Here is a 22,581-nt window from a genome sequence, read left to right as displayed (position 1 = left end):
CAGTTTTAAAAATCTACTTTTTTATTGTAGTGCTTAAACTCTACAAAGCAACAAGATCTACCATATATAACTCGCAACAATCACTTCACTATTATACGTTTATTAGATTGTACATATTGTACTATAGTTATGTATTTGAATTAAGTCCAATTGTATATACGAGCTAGGTCTGTTAATGTTTTAGCATTAGGGTTATGCATTGTAGTCTATAAATATTGTATAGATTCAAAGTTTGAAATCTATACAATCTTTATAGGCTACAATGCATAACCCCCTTTTTGACGTTATAAAAAAAAAAATAAAAAAAAATGCATAACCCCATTTTTGACGTTCTAAAAAAAAACAATGCATAACCCTAATGCTAAAACATTAACAGACCTCGTACATATATAAAAGTGGGCTTAATCCAAATACATAACTATATACAATCTAATAATGTTAAATTCTAAAGTATTTGAGCGTTGAGGTGTTATCACAACAACTGAATGCAAGTTAAATGTTGAAACAATGCTGTATATTTAGATGTAAGAAACGTGTGAAGCGCTTAATCAACATTAGTATATTAGCCTTGTATGTCAAGAGAACATTGTTGTCATCCATCAATTAGTACTATTAAGATTTCTATAATACAAGTAATTGGCTTGCCTCTCTTAGCGAGAGGTCAGAAGTTCGACTTCCGTGAGGTGCGACATTGCACACAAGGTTGCTCCTTAACCCTTGAATTCAACCCAAGGGTGTCTTCTGCACATCGCGTTGCGGGGGCAGTGTGAGGGTGGGGGGTTACCGCTCATGCCCTCGAATTTGGTCGGGTTTCCTTCTGGGCGACAGTTGGGGGCAGATTATGCAACTACGAGTGATGAACACGTGGGTGGTTTAGGTTTAGTCCCCCTACATGATCCCGAACCGCTGTTCGGAAAAAAAAACCAAGTAATCCCACGATAGTTTAGTGATTTGAGTCATAATAATCTAACAAGAGGGGTCTTAAGTTCAAAATTAACTAGTGTTTTGAGTGGTTAGAGATGAATTATAACTATTATTAGTCGTATTACGTTAGTTGGCCTAAGCCCGTGTGGGTTAGTTGGCCTAAGCTCCAGTGGGATTACGCACATTAAGGTAAGATTAGGATTTTAGAGATCCATGTAATCTATATATAGTAGATTAATAATAAAATAATCCTTTATAAAATAATCCTCTATAAAATAATTCTCACGTGGTTTTATCCTTTAACGTAGTATCAGAGCGCGAGTATGATCCTGAGACCTAGTCGGTCGTTAGGTACCTCTACCTCTAAGTCACCCCGTCAAATCACTCTACCCTATCCTAGATTCTCACGTCTATTGAAACTCCCCAACAACAAATCGAAAACACCACAAAATATCCATTCACAAAAAGTCTACAATAGCCTATGTGGCCTTCCAAACCCCTTTTCATACGTTTTGCCTTTCTTCACGAATTTTACAACCATGCATCTTTCATCCAACCTGTAAGCACCATGCCACCATCCCTCATTATCTACTCCCTTTTAAAAAATAAAAAATTAAATATCGAAACACCCAACCGCCAACCACAACGTTCAAGCTTTCTCGATCTTATTTTCTCTGAAACCCGAATCTTACTCTAGTGGGCCTAAGCCGACACTCAGGCTTGGGACAACTAACCTAATACGTCTAATACATTGTTATCATCGACAAAAGTTGTCCGCGCAAGTCCTACTCAATCCTTAAGAAAAGCAAGCCACGCCAACGATATGTAAAATAAGAAAGATGGTCAATCCTTGGGCAATGCAAGTCACGATGTTGTTACGGAAAAGGAACATGCTGTCAAGCAATACCCAACTAAATGGGCGAATATCAATCTATCTTTGTGGACAAACAAAAGAAAAAAATGTTATATATTTTATTATTATTTCTTTAATATTAATGTTCGCTTCCGGCCCGAACTTTCACTCTTTAATGTTTTAACTGCGAGAGAGTATTAGACGTATTAGGTTAGTTGGCTCAAGCCCGAGTGTGGGCTTAGGCCCACTGCGGTAAGATTAGGGTTTTAGAGATCCGTGTAATCTTTATATAGTAGATTAATAATACAATAATCTTTACGGGAGTTTATCCTTTAACAACTATCACGGGAATTTGGTTAAGAAACTTATGCTTGAATAAAATTACTCGCCTTCCTCACATACCCTGAATATGAAAAACTATATCCATTTATACCGGAAATGATCAGAATGTCACAATATCTTCGATATCACTATATCTGAATAAAAATACTAACCCGGGTGAATATGAATACCATATCCGTTCATATTACAAGCCTTGTGGATATCCGTTCATATTACAAGCCTTTGTGGCTAGGCTATATGCCTAATTGCCTATATATACCAATAAGGAGTATATCCACTTAGAGCACATGAATGACATGTAAGAATCTTTGTATGTTTTATATTTGGCATTTAGCAAAAAGAGGAATCTACAATTTCTAGTGCTAACAAATTAACAATACCAAAATGTTTGTCCCCCCACTTTGTTAGATTTTAGCACAACTGCCAAAACCTTTTTTTTCTAGTGCAAATAAAAAGATATACATATAATTACAAATAATACACATGTATTCCCACTTATGATCACATCTCTCAAAGCACATAAGCACTATCTTAACCTCGTGATTCTTGTGTAATCTATAAACTATCAAACACACATATAATAACCAACCATATATATTAAATAAACATTATTATATATAGTATAGTATTCATATTCATTGATCACTTAAATTTAGTTTAATAATAATAATAATAATTGTTATTATTACTAGCTAACTTAAAGTTATGAACAACTAATTAAATGTAATTACATTAATTATATTTGCATATATTATTTAAGAAGGTTGCACAAGAACTCTCTCCTCAAAAAAATTACTACTTCTCAGGAAACTTTTGAATGATGAAGAAGACATAGGTAACTCTTCAAGTTCATCATAAAAGTCGTTTTCTTCAGTTTTCGATGCCGAAAATTTCATGAGATCGGGATAGAAAAGTGGTTCTTCTTCAAAGAACGTATTATCAAGATTTACTATCAACGGGGTTTCGTTTTCCGGGGTTTGAATGTAACGAAAGTTATCGTTTTCAATAGTTGCATTTTCGTTATCCGTAGTGGTAAAAATCGGTTCTTGCTCTTCGCTCTTTTGATCTAGTTCCTGGATTGTAGTAAGTTCGGATTTAGGATCATTTTTGGGTTGTTTAGAAAGATTTGGATCTGGATGATTATGAGTAGAAGTGTAAGTTATGATGAGCAAGGATGAATCTGTTCTACATATCTCCACTTGTTTCTTGGCTGAACAACTTTTTGATGTGCTACATTTGTAGTATCCTCTACAAAACAAAAAAATAAAAAATAACAACTTTGTGAGCAATAATTGAATCAAGTTAATGATTGTAAAGAACCAATCTTTCTAACCACTCAAATGAAAACATGTGTTTAATGTGAGCACAGTACAGTTAAACAAATATCTTTTTATTTCAATAGCAGACATAAATATTAAGTATGACAAGATTATTTGAGCCAAAAATATCAATAATAAGTAGTACTATAACAGAAAAGACATATATCATAGTTTTGTGAAAGGTTGTTATGATTGATTCATGCTAAAAGTAGTTCCCAATATAGAATTTCATATCTAGATCTTAAATTTTCCAAAAATAAATATTGATATAAGAAACAATAAATATGCACAAGTAATATATACATATATGAAGAACCTTGGATAAGGAGATCCTTTTATAGGTTTTTGCCCATATTTTCTCCAAGACCAAGAATCACAACAAGGGTTTTGATCACCCTTCTTTTTTCCTTCATGTTCTTCAAGTTTCACTTTCACTACAATCTTTTCAGCCACCTTCCTATCTTGCAAAAAGAACACATAAAAAGATGAAAACTTTTGTGCTTTAAAGTCATGAAACTTATGCAAGTTGAAGTAAATATGAAAAAGAATCAAGAAAACTTGTTTTTGATGTATATGGAAAGTGTTCTTGCCTTTTCTTGGAAGCTTGAACATCTGAATTAATCGAGTCTTCCATTTTGATCTTGTTTTTATGATGAGAGAATTGAGAAAGTGTTGTGGAATGAGTAAAAATGGAAGGGGGAAAGGAACAAGGAAGCATTAAAGAAACACAATTGATTAAAGAGAGAGATAAATGGAAATAAAGCAATAGATGACAAGATACACAACATGCACTTCCCCACTTTCATACATTTAATTTACTAAAGTACCCTTGTTCCATGGATAGATTATTTTATCCATTATTTGCAAGTGGCCATTTTTGAATATTATTTTTATCATGTAGTAGTTGGGTGAGGTTTTATTCTAACAAACACATTGTAAGATTCAATAATTTGAAGCCATGTAATATCATAGATATTTGTAAATATATATTACCATGTTGTACAATTATCGATGACTAATTAATCACTTAGCATATGAAAATTAAATATATATGGTTATAACAAATTGTTTTGCGTATATCATAATATTTGTTGACATTTAGCTTGTGTAATTACATGTAGACATTTTGAGATGGTTGAATATTTATTCTACTCCGTCTCATATTTTTGATAGATCTATAAAAAGCGTGCATTACAATATAAGTTCTCAATACATAATTTTAATGGATCAAAAACAATATATTTATCACTAGCCTTTTAAAATTCATGTAAAAAATTACTGTGAAACAACTTTAGTACAAAGCAAAAGGCTATATATGATTTATACTTTTTGATGTACTCATGCTAGCTCTGAATGCCAGCAATATAATGTTATCTTCATGCATGCATGCATGGTGGTTGGGAAGCTTTTATTTCCTTAATGGCTATTTAATTGTACAAATCAAAAGTATAGCTATATATATCTAGAAAATATTATAAAGTGTGTCATTCAATATACGTTGTACTATTATATACATTTATTTTCCAAGAGTTCATTGTGCCATGTACGAGAGGGTTAATTTTATGTTTATTTGTGGTACTAGTCACCTTACTACCTTAGTATATAATTAGATCACCTGTCGGGACTCACATACAACTAAGGTAAAATCATGCACGCCTAAGAATAATAGAACGGCAAGTATTCAAACAAACTATTCAATAACTTAACATTTGTGCTTTGATCAGACAATATTACTTAACTAATTTAATATAAGTTGACCAAATATTTTTATGTTTTACTTTTTAGTCTTTTAACTTCTTTATTTATAAAAAGTCAACCCTTCTTTGGAGGTTAATAGCACCTGAGATTAGACGTTGTTTGATGGGTATGATAAGTTTTCTGTTACTATATATTTGTTGTCATGAGTGTGCAGCTTGTCAATAATGTGAAATAATTACCGTTAGTATATTAGGAATTGTGTGTATAGTATTTTACCTAGTAAAGATAATAACACGTTAGGATGAAAAATGTTCTCTTGTTATGAAAAAAGATAACAAGTTAGGGGCTTGGTAATGTAAGATTATATGGATGAAAAATGTCATTTACTTTCAACATTAATCCCTCCTTTTGTTAATATAACATATTAGTAGCAGGACCGGATATTAATGCGTGCAAAACGTGCAACGTCATATGACCCAATATCTGTAAGGGCCAAAAAAAATATATCTTAGTATTACATACCAATGCCCATTTTACATAATAGGTCCATTTGTTAATTAATAAATTTTAAAAAATTAAAAATAAAAATACAAAATCAATGTCGAATACTCCGCAATTCAATACTCCGCTCCAATACTCCTCGTTTGGCTCCAATGCTCCGGCGTCAATTCCTTCAATTTATAGTTAATAATTTAAAAGAAACAGTTACATGTATATAAAAGGGTCTACTTTTATTTTTCGTACATGACCTATAAAATTGACAGGATGACCCTGATTAGTAATTTATAACATAATAGTGGATATAATTAGACGGTTCGTTCATTTAGCTTATCCTAAATTGCCCGTCTCACCCTAAACCTTTTCTTGCCTTTCTCAACTCGTCCCTTAAATTGTATTTTTTAACGTGAATCATCCAATTATATATAATTAAGATCTTTTCAAATTAAAGTTTAAGGATGAGACGTGCAATTTAGGGTAAACTATAGGGACGATCTGGGTAATTATGTCAAATCAATATAATAACATATTTAATTTATGGATCACTTTATATTCGATCCGATGATTGTTCATCTTTCATGGATTGCATGGACATTTTTTTTAATGGTAATTAAATTGAATGTAATCTCTAATCCAAAAGATTAAGTTAATAACTGATAAGAAATGTATCATCACAACACTTGTATCATACTTTATGATAAATAAAAATCATTATTTAAATAAACAACTTGAATGTGAGCAGAGATCATGCTGTTGGTCTTTTTATAAATATAATATATATATATATATATATATATATATATATATATATATATATATATATATATATATATATATATATATATATATATATATATATATTATGTTAGATAGGTAGATTGATTCTCAATTTTAGTCGTCGTCCTCATTGAAATGAAATGTAACCGGCCTTGACATTTGTCAACTAACCATCAAAATATCGTGGATACCACTCTAGCTTTACATAAGTCGTTGGAGTAACTTAACACATACATATATAAATAACCTTAAACATATGTCAAAAATCAAATCAAATTATTGTTTCTTTTTATCTTGGATCATATTCATATAATCAATGGCTTCCATCAAGGTAACAACAAGTTTGGATCAATATATTGAGAACGTTCTCTTGAAATGTAGAAGAACACTTCAAATTTTCACAACCACTCTTCTTAGTCTTCTTCTTCCTCTATCCTTCCTTCTCTTAGCTCGTCTTTCAACCGCGAATTACCTTCTATCCTTGAACGAATTTCCGGTTTCTGATCCACCATCAACCGTCTTCTTCTCTCTTCTCCTTAATTCTGTTCCTATTAGCCCACTTCACATACTTATTTCCCTTATATGCATTGCTTCCCTTGTCCATACCTTAAATGATGGACGAATCACTTTCTCGATCTTTTCTGATTCGGAAACCATTAAACCACGATTATATACGGCGTGGATTGTTCTATGCACATTGCAGGTATATTTATTATTTTACATGGTATCAGGAAATATGAAATTTATCCAATTGTGTTATATTTGTGATAGATTTATTATCTTTCATGGTATCAGAGTTATTCTGACAATTTTTCTAACCGTGTCAGGTTTGTGTTGGTCTTGGGATTGAAGGAAGCATAGGCGCGGGAATTGATGGTTCAAGTTTTGGTCAAGAAAGAAACTTGATATGTAGCATTGTATTTTTCCTAGGTTTGCATGCGACAACCGTATATTGGTGGAGGACGATTGTGAAACCGGTTGTGGATGATACGATGTTTGGGTTTGAAATGGAGGAGAGGTGGGTGGAGAGGGTGGTTATGGGTGGTAGTTTAGGTGGTTTATGGTGGTGGAGATTAAGAGATGAGGTGAAGTCTTTAGTGATGGTAACCGAAATGAAAAATGAAATGGATATTGGTGTTGGTGTGGTTGACTTAATGGGATGGTGGTTGTATTATTTGGTTGTGACCATTGGTATGGTTAGGGTGGTCAAGTGTCTAATTTGGTTTGGCGTGGTTTTGCTTTACAGGAAGGTAGATCAAGGAAGAGATGATAGTGACTCACTTAGAGTTCAAGAAAAAGTCTAACATTTATGAGTTTTTTTTTTTTTTTTTGGTCCATGTTCTAAAGTTTTGAAACGATATAGAAATGGTCATACAATGTATTGTTTATATATAGAGGTTACTTTCAATTGACATACTGATATACATATAATTTTTAATTACCTTCTATCTATATTATTTTTATAATTTTAGCTAATATTGCAATACTATACTATATGGTTTTCAATTGGTAGTAGGTCAAAAAAATATACTTCGTAAATAGTTGTCAATCGGGCTTGTTGACATTTCGAGCAAATGTAATTTTTTGAGTTTAAAGTTCTAAATTCGTGTTCTTCTTCAGCACTCAAGGTTGAAAAAGACTCGAGACGGGGTTGAAACGGTCATCACCTTAAAAGGTTGAAACGAGGTTGAGACCGATGTTGACTGACATTCATTCACTTTTAAATATATACATAAACACGCATATTTTAAAGCTAGAAAATTTTCATTGACTAGTTTGTACTTACAATCGCTATTAGCGATAATGTAATACAAAAAAGTAACACGAAACTACGTCGATATTGATTGATTTGATGACTTTTGACCGATTTTAACCGAATTTTTGACTTTCGACCGGCGTTGACCCTACCTTTTTTTGCGTTTGACTCGACTTTTGACCGTTGACTGATTTATTAGACGCCGGGAGGGGGTCGAGACGGACTAGTCACCAATATTTTGTCAATCGGGCTTGTTGAATGAGTGCTTTCACTTCGTCTCGCTGGTTATGGATATAAGTTATAACACTGTGCTGCAAGCTACAGCCATGTTTTCCCCCAACATAAAATCATTTGTAACTTTGGGACAAATCTATATCAATGAAACAAGGTCATCAATGGATACTACATACACTGATACACATCCATATTTTGAAACTAGGTACAAGCTAATTAGTATTAACAGAAAACAGATGTCTGATGTGGAGGTCTTCAATCACTTTTAAAAGCTTCTGCTCATTTAATGGTTTAGTTACATGAATATCGATTCCTGCGGCAAAAAACTGGTTTAGCTCTTCGCCTTCTGCATGAGCCGTTAATCCTATAATCGGAATGTGGATACCATAATCTTTCTCTGTTTTTCGTATCTCTCTTGTTGCTTCACAACCATCCATCACCGGCATCTAAAAGGCCATAACCTTCATCATTTAATACATTTCAAAGATAATACAGTAAGATTTAAACAAATTGTTAGATGTGCAAAATGGGCGGGTCGGGTGGACTGAGTCATTTGTCAAATGAGTAAGCCTTGAACCAGGTCACTTTTTAACGAGGTTGTAAAAGAGGCGAGACAGGTCGATACGGTCGGAACTTTGGAGCGTCGCAAGGTCAAAACGGGGTCAAGATGGATGTTGACCAACGTTGACTTCTTATAGAATATATATTTCAAACATAAATATTTCAAAGTAAAGATAGATATCTTTAATTTGAAATATTTATGTTTGAAATTTGTTGACCGTTGTTTAATAGTTAACCTTTTTTTACCCATTTTTAGATCGTTGCGACGGTACACTAGTAAAACCGCTGTGACAGTTATTATGGTTGTCTTTCATTATTGATAAACCATCACAAACTCATTGTTGCTTCTTTTGTTGTAACGAACATTCATGTTCAAAAGATTCATCATCATTAGGTAAAGATTAAAGAATTACTTCTTGTTCTTGTACTTATTTATTTATCAAAAAAATGTTGACAACTCTTGTAACACACAAAAGACACATGATCACAACAAAACAATAACGCCAATAACAATACCAACAAAAATACCAGCAGCGGAACCTGATCCTGTCTTTTTTGACACAGACGAGTTTCCACCCACATTACCCGGACCAGAGCCTGACCCATCTGGTCCTAACAAAGGATTACCCGCATCCGTAAACTTAACCTTGGCCGAAAAAACGGGTACCTTCCCCGAAAGATTATTATTCGACACATCAAGAGAAACCAGATTCGGCAAAGTCGTCAAGACCTGCGGGATTGAACCAACAAAGTTATTATCATTCAACGATAAACTCCTCAACGAACTCAACTCCCCAAAAGCAGGCGAAATAGTACCAGAAAAGTTGAGTTTTCCAAAGTTCACACTAGTCACTTTCCCAGAAGAATCACAACTAATATATTTCCATTTATTACAAGCATCGTTCCCTGTCCACGATTCCGCTAACATCATCGGATACCCAATCGCTCCGGCAACTTGTAACAATGTGACCACTTGTGGATCACAAGGTCCAGGTGAAGTTAAACAAAAACTATTAGTAGTACTAACACCTAATTCAACAATCACGCAACTTTTAAACACGGGCAATTCACCCAGCAACTTATTATTCTGTAAACTAATAATTTGTAAACTAGGATGATCATACAAAGTTTTTGGAACTAATCCGGTTAGCTGATTATTCCTAAGTTGCAAATCAGATAGATTACTACAATTTGTTAAATCGGGTATAGCACCAGTAAATGCATTAGCTTGTAACCAAACTTGACTAACTTTAGTCATTGAAGAAATCACATTTAAATTACCAAAAAGCCCTTGCGCCTGATTGTTCAACCGCAAGTTCTGAATTTGGGACCTACCATAAGTTTCGGGTAGGCTTCCAGTAAGGTTGTTATACGATAACCTCAAATTCTGCAAATTAAGCAATTTATCAAATATATTAGGAATTGATCCCGTTATTTTAGCATTACTCGCCACAAAACTTTGCAAGTTTGTATTTTGATTCAGGGTTTCCGGTAAAACCCATGGGGACAGATTTGGGTTATCGAAGATACTAAAAAATTTTAAGTTCTTCAAACCGGAGAAGAAGTCAGGCGGAATTGAAGTGAAGTTATTGGAATCAAGAGCGATTTGTTCAATTAAAGTGAGATTTGAAAGAATCGGTATGTCGCCGGAGATTGAATTACGTTGTACGGCAAGGGTTTTGAGCTGTGTATGATGGGAAAATGGTGGCAAACTACAAAGCGGAAACAAAACCGTTTGAAAAGCATTTCTCGACCCGTATGAACCCGTGAGGAAACTAACAAATAAGGTATACCACAATCACCACAAATCAGCCCCAATTCTGTCCCAAATCAGCAAATACGAAATAACAAAGCACACACAATACACACAAGACTTTTTACGTGAAAAACCCCTCAAAATCGAGAGTAAAAACCACGGGACTCGTAAGCCACTTAAATTCCACTATCATCAACAAGGAGAGCAATACAATAATCCTTCTCTAGCTCAACTAGAGGTAAACAACATCATCATACTCTTGAACAACAATAATCAACAAGTATATGAAGAAATTAAAGACAAAAGATGAACAACACTACCAATAAACTGCCCTCTGTTCCAGCAGCAAAATCACGAGCTACAGGCCTTTCTAGACGAATTCAACGGTTGAAAATGTTGGCACTGATGTCAGGAAGACACAGCCCAAATATCGTGAAGATTCAACGGTCGGATCTCCGGGGATCGTCTCTTTTCTGGACTGCTGTAAGAAGTGACGGAAATTGGGATTTTTTCCTCTCTTTTTCTTGAACTCTCTTCTCTCTTAATGAACAAAGTGGCTGCAACTTGAGTATGTATATGCCCTAATATGCAAGACCAAGTCAAACTTGCATATGGGCCAAATTGTTGGGCTTTGGGCTTGGACTATAATATTCCTCATATTTGTAAAACTCATTAAAACTCAACAAATCTCCCCCTTTTCAATTATGAGGAAGGATCGCCATCCCGGCGATCGAGCAACATATCTTGAGCTTCTCACTCGCCAAAGCCTTCGTGAGCATATCAGAACCATTATCATCAGTATGAACTTTATCAAGTTCAAACAACCCATCTTCAAGACATTCTCTAATCCAATGATACCGCACATCAATATGTTTTGTCCGCTTATGAAACATAGAGTTTCTAGCCAAGTGAATCGCACTCTCATTGTCACAAAGAACCGCATATCTTGATTGCTTAAACCCAAGGTCTTGTAAAAATCTTTTCATCCACAAAAGTTCTTTGCACGCTTCTGTTGCTGCCATATACTCAGCCTCGGTCGTAGATAAGGCAACACACTTTTGCAATCTTGATTGCCATGAAACTGCTCCCCCTGCGAAAGTCATCAAATATCCAGAAGTGGATTTCATGTTATCTTTGTTTCCTGCCATATCTGAGTCTGTATAACCAACAAGCATCGGTTCTCCATTTCCAAATGTGATACCCAACTTTGAAGTACCTCGTAAGTATCTCATGATCCATTTAACTGCTTCCCAATGCTTCTTACCCGGATTTGACATAAACCGACTAACAACACCTACCGCATGAGCTATATCAGGCCTAGTACACACCATAGCATACATCAAGCTACCAACTGCTGAAGCATATGGAACTTTATCCATCTCTTCAACATCCTCCTTTGAAGTAGGACAATCTCTTTCTGTTAGCTTAAAGTTGTTTGTAAGAGGGGAACTAACCACTTTAGCATTCTTCATGTTGAATCTACTTAGCACCTTTTCAATATATTGCTCTTGTGATATATGTAACGTCTTAGCACCTCTATCTCTAGAAATCCGAATGCCAAGAATCTGTTTTGCTGGCCCCAAGTCTTTCATAGCAAAAGACTTGCTCAATTCTCGCTTCAACTGCGCAATTCTTTTAATATTTTTACCAACAATCAACATATCATCAACGTATAACAACAATATGATGAAATCATCATCACCAAACCTCTGAAAGAAAACACAATGATCTGAAGTTGTCTTTCGGTAGCCTTGCTTTCCTATAACCGACTCAAACTTCTTATACCACTGTCTCGGTGCTTGCTTCAACCCATATAAACTTTTCTGAAGTCTACAAACATAATTTTCTTTACCCTTAACCCGAAAACCTTCAGGTTGCATCATGTAGATTTCCTTATCCAAATCACCGTGAAGAAAAGCAGTCTTGACATCCATCTGTTCAACCTCAAGATCAAGACTAGCAGCTAATCCAAGAACCACTCGAATAGATCCCATCTTCACAACCGGTGAGAAAATCTCATCAAAATCAATACCCTTTTTCTGACTGAATCCTTTAACGACTAACCTAGCTTTGTACCTTGGTTGTGAATAAGCTCATCTGTCTTCACTTTGAATACCCATTTGTTTCTCAAAGCTCTCTTGCCTTTAAGTAACTTCACCAGCTCATAAGTATTGTTCTCATGCAAGGAATTCATCTCATCTTGCATAGCTTCACCCCACTCTTTTTTATGCTCATTTTTCATTGCTTCTGAATAACATTCTGGCTCTCCCCCATCAGTAACTAATACATACTCATCAGCAGAATATCTAACAGAAGGATGACGGTCTCGGGTAGACCGCCTAAGTGGGACAAATGGGGGCACATCTGGTACTGGAATCTCTACCTGCTCTGGAGCATAATCATCATCAGTACCATGTTCATCATTATGAACATCATCTCCAACATGTTGTGGAGTAACTGGATCCAAATCAACAAGATCAGCACTAGGTTGAGGAACTGAATCTGCCTTATCAACATCTTTTAACATCTGATCTTCTGTAAATACAACATCTCGGCTTCGTACGAGTTTCTTCTGAACTGGATCATATAACCTGTACCCAAAATCATCTTCACCATAGCCGAGGAATACACATGGCTTAGTCTTCATATCAAGCTTTGACCTCTCATCTTTGGGAACATGAACAAAAGCCTTACATCCAAAAACTCGTAAATGGCGGTAAGAAACATCTTTTCCGCTCCAAACCCTGTTAGGAACATCAAAACGCAAAGGAACACAAGGGGTTAGATTAATAATATGAACTGCCGTATTTAAAGCCTCACCCCAAAAGGAATCGGACAACCCTGCATGTGAAAGCAAACATCTAACTCTCTCAACCAAAGTTCTGTTCATCCTCTCTGCTAAGCCATTCAACTGAGGTGTCTTTGGTGGAGTCTTTTGATGTCGAATACCATTCTCCTTACAATAAGCATCAAACCTGCCAATGTATTCACCGCCATTATCAGTCCGAATACACTTGAGTTTCTTCCCCGTTTGCCTTTCAACTAGTGTATGAAATTCCTTAAACTTTTCAAATACTTGATCCTTTGACTTTAAGGTATAAACCCACACCTTCCTGGAATGATCATCGATGAATGTAACAAAGTAGGAACATCCACCAAGTGTCCTAGTCTTCATAGGCCCACAAACATCCGAATGAACTAGATCAAGTATGTTCTCCATTCGAAAAGGAGAATGACTCTTAAACGCAACTCTGGTCTGTTTCCCTGCCAAACAGTGAGAACACTTACTCAAATTAATATCACTAACACCCGACAACACATTCTTCTTAAACAAGATAGACATCCCCTTTTCACTCATGTGGCCAAGTCTTTTATGCCACAACTCAGTAGAATCAACATTGTCCACTGCGTTAACAATGTTCTGGATGATCTTCGGACGCGTGATGTATAATCTTGAGTCTTTCTTGCCTCTTCCCACTATCATAGAACCAAGAGTTAGTTTCCAAATACCATTACCAAAACCGTTATAATAACCATCATCATCAAGAATGCCTGTTGAAATAACATTAAGTCTCATATCCGGAACATGTTTTACATTATGCAAAACTAACTCCATTCCCGTGTCAAATTTCAAACAAACATCTCCAATACCAACGATCTTTGATAACCCGGCATTACCCATCCTAGCAAATCCATAGTCACCTGGAGTGTAAGATGAGAAGTGATCTCTACAAATTGAAACATGACATGTAGCGCCACTATCAACAATCCAACTCGTGTCATCATGAGTAAGATTGATCATATCATAATCAATACAAACAAAGAACTCATCTGTGATAGCGTTAACTTCAACCTTATCACCATCACCACCATCACTTTTCTTTTGTTTATTCTTGTCATATGCCTTTTTCTTCTCATTCTTCAACTTTGGACAATACCACTTTGTGTGCCCCTTTTCATGACAATTATAACACTCAACGTTAGCAAATTTGCCTTTGCGTGAGCTGCTACGATGATTGCCTCTTTTACCCTGACCTCTACTATGACTTCTCCCCCGCGTTTCTGTGACCAAGATATCTGACTGTGAAGAGGAACCTTGTGACTTTCTTCTCATCTCTTCATTCAATATACTACCCTTAGCCAATTCCATGGTGATAGTACCATTCGGTGCAGAGTTGGACAAAGATGTCCTAAAAGTCTCCCAAGAGTCTGGTAATGTACCAAGTAACCAGAGACCTTGAATCTCATCCTCAAACTTGATACCCATACCTGCAAGCTGATTTATAATACCCTGATATGCATTTAAGTGATCTGTAATAGGAGTCCCATCATGGTACTTCAAAGCCATCATCTGCTTAATTAAGAACAACTTGTTATTCCCAGTCTTTCGTTCATATAACTGCTCAAGCTTTTTCCATAAGGCTTTAGCATCAGTCTCCCCAGTAATATGGTTCACTACATTATCATCAACCCACTGCCGTATATACCCACATACTTGTCTATGCAAAATTTTCCATTGAGCATCAGATTTTTTCTCAGGTTTATCCTCAGTAAAAACAGGCAAATAATAATCTTTTACATAAAGAAGATCCTCCATATTACCTTTCCAAACATGATAATTTGAACCATTTAAACTAATCATCTTACTTGTATTAGCTTCCATCTTTCACACAAGTCAAATCAAATAACCTAGCTCTAGATACCAATTTGATGGAAAAATGGTCACAACGGGCAAACTACAAAGCGGAAACAAACCCGTTTGACAAGCATTTCCCGACCCGTATAAACCCGTGAGGAAACTAACAAATAAGGTATACCACAATCACCACAAATCAGCCCCAATTCTGTCCCAAATCAGCAAATACGAAATAACAAAGCACACACAATACACACAAGACTTTTTACGTGAAAAACCCCTCAAAATCGAGAGTAAAAACCACGGGACTCGTAAGCCACTTAAATTCCACTATCATCAACAAGGAGAGCAATACAATAATCCTTCTCTAGCTCAACTAGAGGTAAACAACATCATCATACTCTTGAACAACAATAATCAACAAGTATATGAAGAAATTAAAGACAAAAGATGAACAACACTACCAATAAACTGCCCTCTGTTCCAGCAGCAAAATCACGAGCTACAGGCCTTTCTAGACGAATTCAACGGTTGAAAATGTTGGCACTGATGTCAGGAAGACACAGCCCAAATATCGTGAAGATTCAACGGTCGGATCTCTGAGGATCGTCTCTTTTCTGGACTGCTGTAAGAAGTGACGGAAATTGGGATTTTTTTCTCTCTTTTTCTTGAACTCTCTTCTCTCTTAATGAACAAAGTGGCTGCAACTTGAGTATGTATATGCCCTAATATGCAAGACCAAGTCAAACTTGCATATGGGCCAAATTTTTGGGCTTTGGGCTTGGACTATAATATTCCTCATATTTGTAAAACTCATTAAAACCCAACAGTGTAAGCTCGTTAATCTCCGGAATTAGGGTTCCAGCGAGTGATTTTGAAGTGACGTTGATTACTGTAACACGACTGGAACCATCACATGTGATTCCGTCCCACTGACAGTAATCAGTTCCGGTCCATGACGATGGTTTAGGGTTTAGAGTTCCAGCGAGTTTTGACATCACGGTGCCGTCGTCTCCGGCATATACGGCGGTCAGGAGAGTGAAGGCTAGACAAAGGAGACGAAGGTGGTGGTGATACGCCATTGTGGCTGCGGCGGTGTGTTTTGTAGTTGTGATTGTAACAATAAGAAATATAATTGTATGATTTCTCATTAACAAATCACGGTATATATATACATACAAATATACAATACAATATACAAATAATACAATCTCTGTTAGACTACAATCCAATGAAAGAAATAAGGAAAAAATATATTCTACAATCTCTATTAACTTAACCTACAAGAAACAAATCTTACCACCCGAGTGAAAAAAAACTAAAAATACATGGACGCAGCCTACAAGAAACAAATCTTACCACCCGAGTGAAAAAAACTAAAAATACATGGACGCAGTGCGAGTGTGTGACGTTTGGGGAGGGATCATGTTACGGGTCTCATAGAGCTTTCAAGGGGAAATTGTTCAAAATACACTTTTTTTTAAGGCTTCAAACAAAATACATTTTTTTTAAAAAATTGTCTTTTTACACCATTCGGTAGACGGGATTTCCGTCTACCACCTTTATCTGTCGTCTACTACCATTTTTACAAAGTAGTCGACGGTGAGATAAAGGTGGTAGACAGAATTTACAAAGTAGTCGACCGTCTACTGCCTTGTTGTTGCTGTCTACTGCCTTGTAGACACTAACAAGGCAGTAGACAGCAACAACAAGGCAGTAGACAGTCGACTACTTTGTAAATGTCTGTCTACTGCTTTGTTCTCGCTGTCTACTAACCCTGCTAGTAGACGAGAATTCGTCTACCACCTTTATCTCACCGTCGACTACTTTGTAAAAATGGTAGTAGACGACAGATAAAGGTGGTAGACGGAAATCCCGTCTACCGAATGGTGTAAAAAGACAATTTTTTTAAAAAAAATGTATTTTGTTTGAAGCCTTAAAAAAAGTGTATTTTGATCAATTTCCCGCTTTCTAAGATCATTAACAGACAGGTTCGGCTCAAGATCGAGAATAAAAGAAGCCCAATCAAAGCCCACTGTTTTGTGGCCCATTTAACATTTCAGTAGCAGTTTAGAAACTTGGTCAGATAAGCTTCTACGTGGGAAGTGGTATGCATTATTCCACTTATAACCGAAGATACAAATTAATGTGTACGTGGGTTTTAAAGAAGTAATATCTACGATCCCATATTCTCTATATTTCCAAGATTCTAGATTAGCACCATTAGTAGTTATTAAAAGTAATCTCTGTTTCAGTTGCGTTTCATTTTGTATACATATGTATTCCTTTGGATTTAATTAATATGAATGAAAAGTTGGTTTATAGTCAAAGTCTCTTGTCTTATTTTCTTATGAGATTGACCATCTCTCGAATAGGTCTCTATCATTGCAGTTAACGGTCGACTTGAATAGACCATATCAGATCACCCAATTAAGTAATTTTTTCAAGAAAAAAAAGAAGCAATATGACGTATTTAACCCTCGCGTGTTATACACGTGATTGACTTAACGGCTAAACTGGACGGACGATTGACAGAGGGACTACACATATAACACTTGTGAAGTACATTAATGACCACTAAATAAGTAAAAAAAACCACAAGGACTCCTCATGAAATATGTAGTAAAGCACGGGGACTATCTAAGTAACTTTTTCTTATTTGTCTCGAACACTTTTTCTAAAGAGCAAACAAACAAGAGCAACAAACCAATCCATATCCCCTAACAAAAATAACACCATATCAAAACCCATCTGGCCATTTAAGTTGACATGTCCAACAACAAACTACGTACAAAGCAGCTACACAGCTTGTCGTAGTCCAGGAGCTACTTTCAGACCATATCTCAGATCATTGAAACCAAATAGAATATTATAAATATAAACATCTTTTATACAAACACAAAATATTGAATTTGTTACAAAATTGTTTAAATGTATTGTAACACTCATACATTTATTCAGAAACTAGATTTAAGAGCCCGTGCGTTGCACGGCAGCTCTAAAAAATAGCATTCGAGATTGATTAGTTGTAGTATACAATTATAATTAAGAAACCCTTATATATTGATAATATTTGTCCTGAAAGTAAATGTATTTAAACGATTAGTATTGTAAACATTAATAATCAATACAATTGCAATGTAGCTTCCGATTGTTCATAGTCAGTTATATCATCTTCAAGTTGCGATCACGCTAAGTTTACCAAATAATGCAGAGCAAATACAAACCAAATTCATTCTTCATCTGCATTTACAGATAACATGTATTGAAACGATGCAGAAAATAATATAGCTGATAATATGTAGACAACAACGTTATATCTTTCAATATCCCTTTTCCAGCAAATTAGCACCTTCTTTTTTAAATCCCTCAATAAGGTGTCCAGATGTGATATGCAAAAAATCATGAGTTATATGTACTACATGCTATTAAGATGAGAGTAATGTCGTTTTAGGTGTTTATAAACAGGATGGGAAGACTAACTTGTTTCATACTTATCATCCCCCGTATAGTGGCCTCACTGATCGTGCTTATAGAGTATTCATTTTAATAGTTGTTCAAGTATTTTGGTCATGCTAGTTTCATCTCAGGTGGGTTCACATCTGAACCCATACCCATTCAAATGGATCGGACTTTTAAACGGCTCCATATGTGTCAAGTTGCGTTGGGTTGGGTAACGGGTCAAAACGGGTCATGGGTCAAATGCGTCAGTTTTGTCAACATGTATATTATTTTAGTTATTATTATGTATTATTTATATTTATATTTATTATATATTTAAGAAAATATTAATATACATAACAAATGATATATCCATGAATGTTTATATAAATGTTTGAAGGATGAAACTTGTTATGAATTTATGAGCTTTATGCTCGACCCATTTGATCCATTCACAAGACCTATTAGATCTGTCTCTATTTATTGAGCTTTAGAAATTGATACAAATTGGACACGTTCTTTTATATTTTGTATAGAACCCAATATGTCGGAAGGAAGCTCATTAGACCCTTTTTTTAAGGTTTTGGGACATTGTGAGGCTTTTCTTTCAAGACACAATTGACCAAAATGCTTGACCGAATTGACCCAAATATGAGTATGTGTTTCAATTGCAAGGTATATTTGCAAGTTTGAAAATCATAATGGTGCATGTTATGAGTGACATACAACAACTAACTAAACATGAACCTATGTGGCTATGTTCTACATATGTTCCAAGTTGCAACACATTTATTTACAAAGTATCATAAGCCTTTAGCATCAGTATAAAGTAGTCACAATTGAGAACAGTTTTTTTACATCTATTACTCATAATTATTGTTAATAATCATACCTCAGTCGGCACAATTGAAAAAAAAAAAAAAATGCTAAATGGCCTGAAAACAACAGACCATCATAAGTAAAATGTGATGCAACTATCATTCAAATGTGAATTAGTTCACCTCATTATCATTTTCTTCGCCTACATCATCTAAAACAAAGTTAAACAATCAAATATCAAATGGTAAAGCTAATAACCATTATTAAAAGAAACTTACGAAATCGCCTGTATTAAAAAGTGCATGAATTAGCAAACAAATTCAGAGTATGAGGCATATTCTGTAATGTCAAAATATGCACTCTAGTGTTTCAATTTGCAACATATATATATTAACAAAGCATCATAAGCCATTTACAGCTCAATGATAAAAAGTGTAATTAAAAAATTAGTGACCAACGACATTTTATAATTTGTGCCTTGCCAAAGATCTTGTTACCTCCAGCAACATTGTACAGGTACCACACTCCACGCTCATCTTAAATCCTTTGTAACAAAATAAATTGTTAGTACAACTTGCAAAAACGATGAAAGTGATCAACCAATGAGAATCACAAACCAAGTGGAAATTGTAAATCTTTACAAACCCCCAAACAATAAAAATTAAGAAAAGATGAAGGGGCCAATTTCATTAGCTCACATGTCATTAAATTTTGACAAATCGGGAAATATGTATCAAGTAAACTATCGAGTGAAACATATACTACTCTATATAAAAAGCAAAACATATACTACTCTATATAAATACTAAATATTTGCGTACATGTTATTCCTCCAATGTCATGATCTTGCCATTCTGCAAGGAAAAACACACCTGTTACAAAAAGGAAAAGCTAATCCGAACACAACAACAATAAAATAAATGTTATACTCTGGATCAAAGGCATATAGGAATCCATTTGAGCCTGAATGATGAAATCCAAAAAGCTAATGACGAATTCTATGAATCACAATGCCTCAACTTGACATAACTTCAAAAATTCGTACTCATAGGAGTTTGAAGCATCCCTTTGTGTCACCTTCGACTTAGAATCAATCAAAAGCAGGAAGGTAATCACACGGATGGGATGTTAAGTCAAAATTCAAAAATTTTAAATGAAATAAATTCTATTTCTTAGTAGAATCTTGAAAATTAGTAACGCCTCAACATTTTTAGAAAAGAAAAATTCACAGATTTTTTTATTAAAATTTAAATATTGAAACTGTCAATTGTTTATTTTTTGCATAATGGGTAACATTCACATTGATACAGCTAACATATTTTCTTGATGGTTTATATCAACATCTATTTCAATTATATCAAGAAGCAACTTACCATCAACATCTACCGACTGATTACTATAAGCCACACCATCTATGTGAACAGCTCCAACATCTACACAAATAAAAGAAATACTTAACGTTCATTAAAAAGGAAACATACTAACTATACAAACATAAATGTAAAAAGATAAAAGGTTTACCACTTCTTACAACACCAACAACATCCTGAGGTAATTGAATGGAATCGCAACCAAAAACTGATTAGTATAATTAGATGGAGGACAACCACTTGGTAGCACATTATGGACAACATTAATACTACCACTACCTATTGTTATCCCAGCACCTGGTAATTCAGCAACTGACCCCCAAAATAGGGGAGACGGTTACTTAACATCGATCGCAATGACGTAGCCGGAAATTTGGAACCCACACTAAAAACATTAGAGGAATCCCCATGATTCGTACCACTATAGTTTTCTCTCTTAGGTTTATTTCATTGTAACACACAAAACTAATTCTAACACACAAAGCTAAGAGTACACTACGAAATGTACTAACTATCATGATCAAAAATATAATAACAGCAAAAGAACACATAAACAACAACAGTTGTAAAATACATTATAAAGATACACTCTGTATATTCAATGAAGTACAACATATACATAAATAATACTGATAGTGCTCCAAACGAACATATATTTAGTCGCAATATCATCTCAATATGTAAAGTTTTTAGTTGAAATTATTCTATTTTTAAGTTGTAATCGTTTAAATAAATAAATGTGAAGACAAAGCACAAAGATTAAAGAATTAAAGAAAAAGTGCCATTAAAGCCTGAAAAGTGCCACTAAAGCCATAGTGCACTCAAAAGTGCCACTAAAAGTGAGTTAAAGACTTGCGCGGATTTTGGGAGTTAAGGAAAATAATTTTTTATGCAAATTACAAATTGCAAAACGCAAAGTACAAGATATTAAATAGTACGAAAGGACGTTCGAAAATCCGGAACCGGGACCTGAGCCAACTATCAACGCGCGACGCAACGGACCCAAAATTACAAGTCAACTATGCAAAAGAATATAATATAATATTTAAATAATTATATAAATTATTTATATATTATATATATTTAAATATAACGTCGACAAACTAGAGTACAAAGCAATGTCAGCTGTCCCAGATGGCCATGCGATCGCATGGCTGAAAAATCCAGCCCAAGTCCTATAAATGCAACGTTTTCTGGCCAAAATATGTACCCATTTTTTCATCTCAATCTCACTCTGTCTTTATATATATTTATATTTATATTTTTAATTTTAATTTTAAGTTAATAATAATAAAGTTATTTTAAGAATGTTTTACGGGTTTTAAGTCGAAATTCTGTCCGTGCAACGCTACGCGATTAATCACCACTGTAAGCTATGTTCTTCCTTTTTAAATTAATGTCTCGTAACTAAGTTATTATTATGCTTATTTAAGCCGAAGTAATCGTGATGTTGGACTAAAAATTAAGATTGGGTTATTGAATTTTGTACCATAATTAAGGTTTGGACAAAAGACCGACACTTGTGGACATTGGACTATTGACTATTAATAGATAGGGGGTATTGTCTAATCGAATGACAACTTATTGGAACCTGTCG

The 22,581-nt window shown here is 34.8% G+C and overlaps 3 protein-coding genes across 3 annotated transcripts; 1 reads left to right on the top strand and 2 right to left on the bottom strand.

Annotated features, from left to right (window-relative positions):
- Positions 1 to 2,672: 2,672 nt before the first annotated feature.
- LOC139873005 (uncharacterized) lies at positions 2,673 to 4,178 on the bottom strand. Its single transcript, XM_071860929.1, has 3 exons — positions 4,029 to 4,178; positions 3,755 to 3,895; positions 2,673 to 3,367 (listed from the first exon to the last, which is right to left on the bottom strand). The coding sequence occupies exons 1-3, from the start codon at positions 4,154 to 4,156 to the stop codon at positions 2,875 to 2,877; spliced, it is 762 nt and encodes a 253-aa protein (XP_071717030.1). The 5' UTR covers positions 4,157 to 4,178; the 3' UTR covers positions 2,673 to 2,874.
- Positions 4,179 to 5,547: 1,369 nt separating this feature from the next.
- Positions 5,548 to 16,436, bottom strand: LOC139870028 (receptor-like kinase TMK4). The gene is made up of 4 exons (XM_071857879.1): positions 16,183 to 16,436; positions 9,454 to 10,674; positions 6,289 to 6,313; positions 5,548 to 5,619 (listed from the first exon to the last, which is right to left on the bottom strand). Exons 1-4 carry the CDS (start codon positions 16,434 to 16,436, stop codon positions 5,548 to 5,550), a joined length of 1,572 nt encoding a protein of 523 aa, XP_071713980.1.
- On the top strand, positions 6,728 to 7,715 carry LOC139871826 (uncharacterized). The gene is made up of 2 exons (XM_071859571.1): positions 6,728 to 7,114; positions 7,239 to 7,715. Exons 1-2 carry the CDS (start codon positions 6,728 to 6,730, stop codon positions 7,713 to 7,715), a joined length of 864 nt encoding a protein of 287 aa, XP_071715672.1.
- Positions 16,437 to 22,581: the final 6,145 nt, after the last annotated feature.

Source organism: Rutidosis leptorrhynchoides, chromosome 10, assembly GCF_046630445.1.
Source record: "Rutidosis leptorrhynchoides isolate AG116_Rl617_1_P2 chromosome 10, CSIRO_AGI_Rlap_v1, whole genome shotgun sequence".
Lineage (NCBI taxonomy): Eukaryota > Viridiplantae > Streptophyta > Magnoliopsida > Asterales > Asteraceae > Rutidosis > Rutidosis leptorrhynchoides.
The sequence above is the reverse complement of the archived record's forward strand: the minus strand, read 5'-3'. Positions and strand labels throughout refer to the sequence as shown.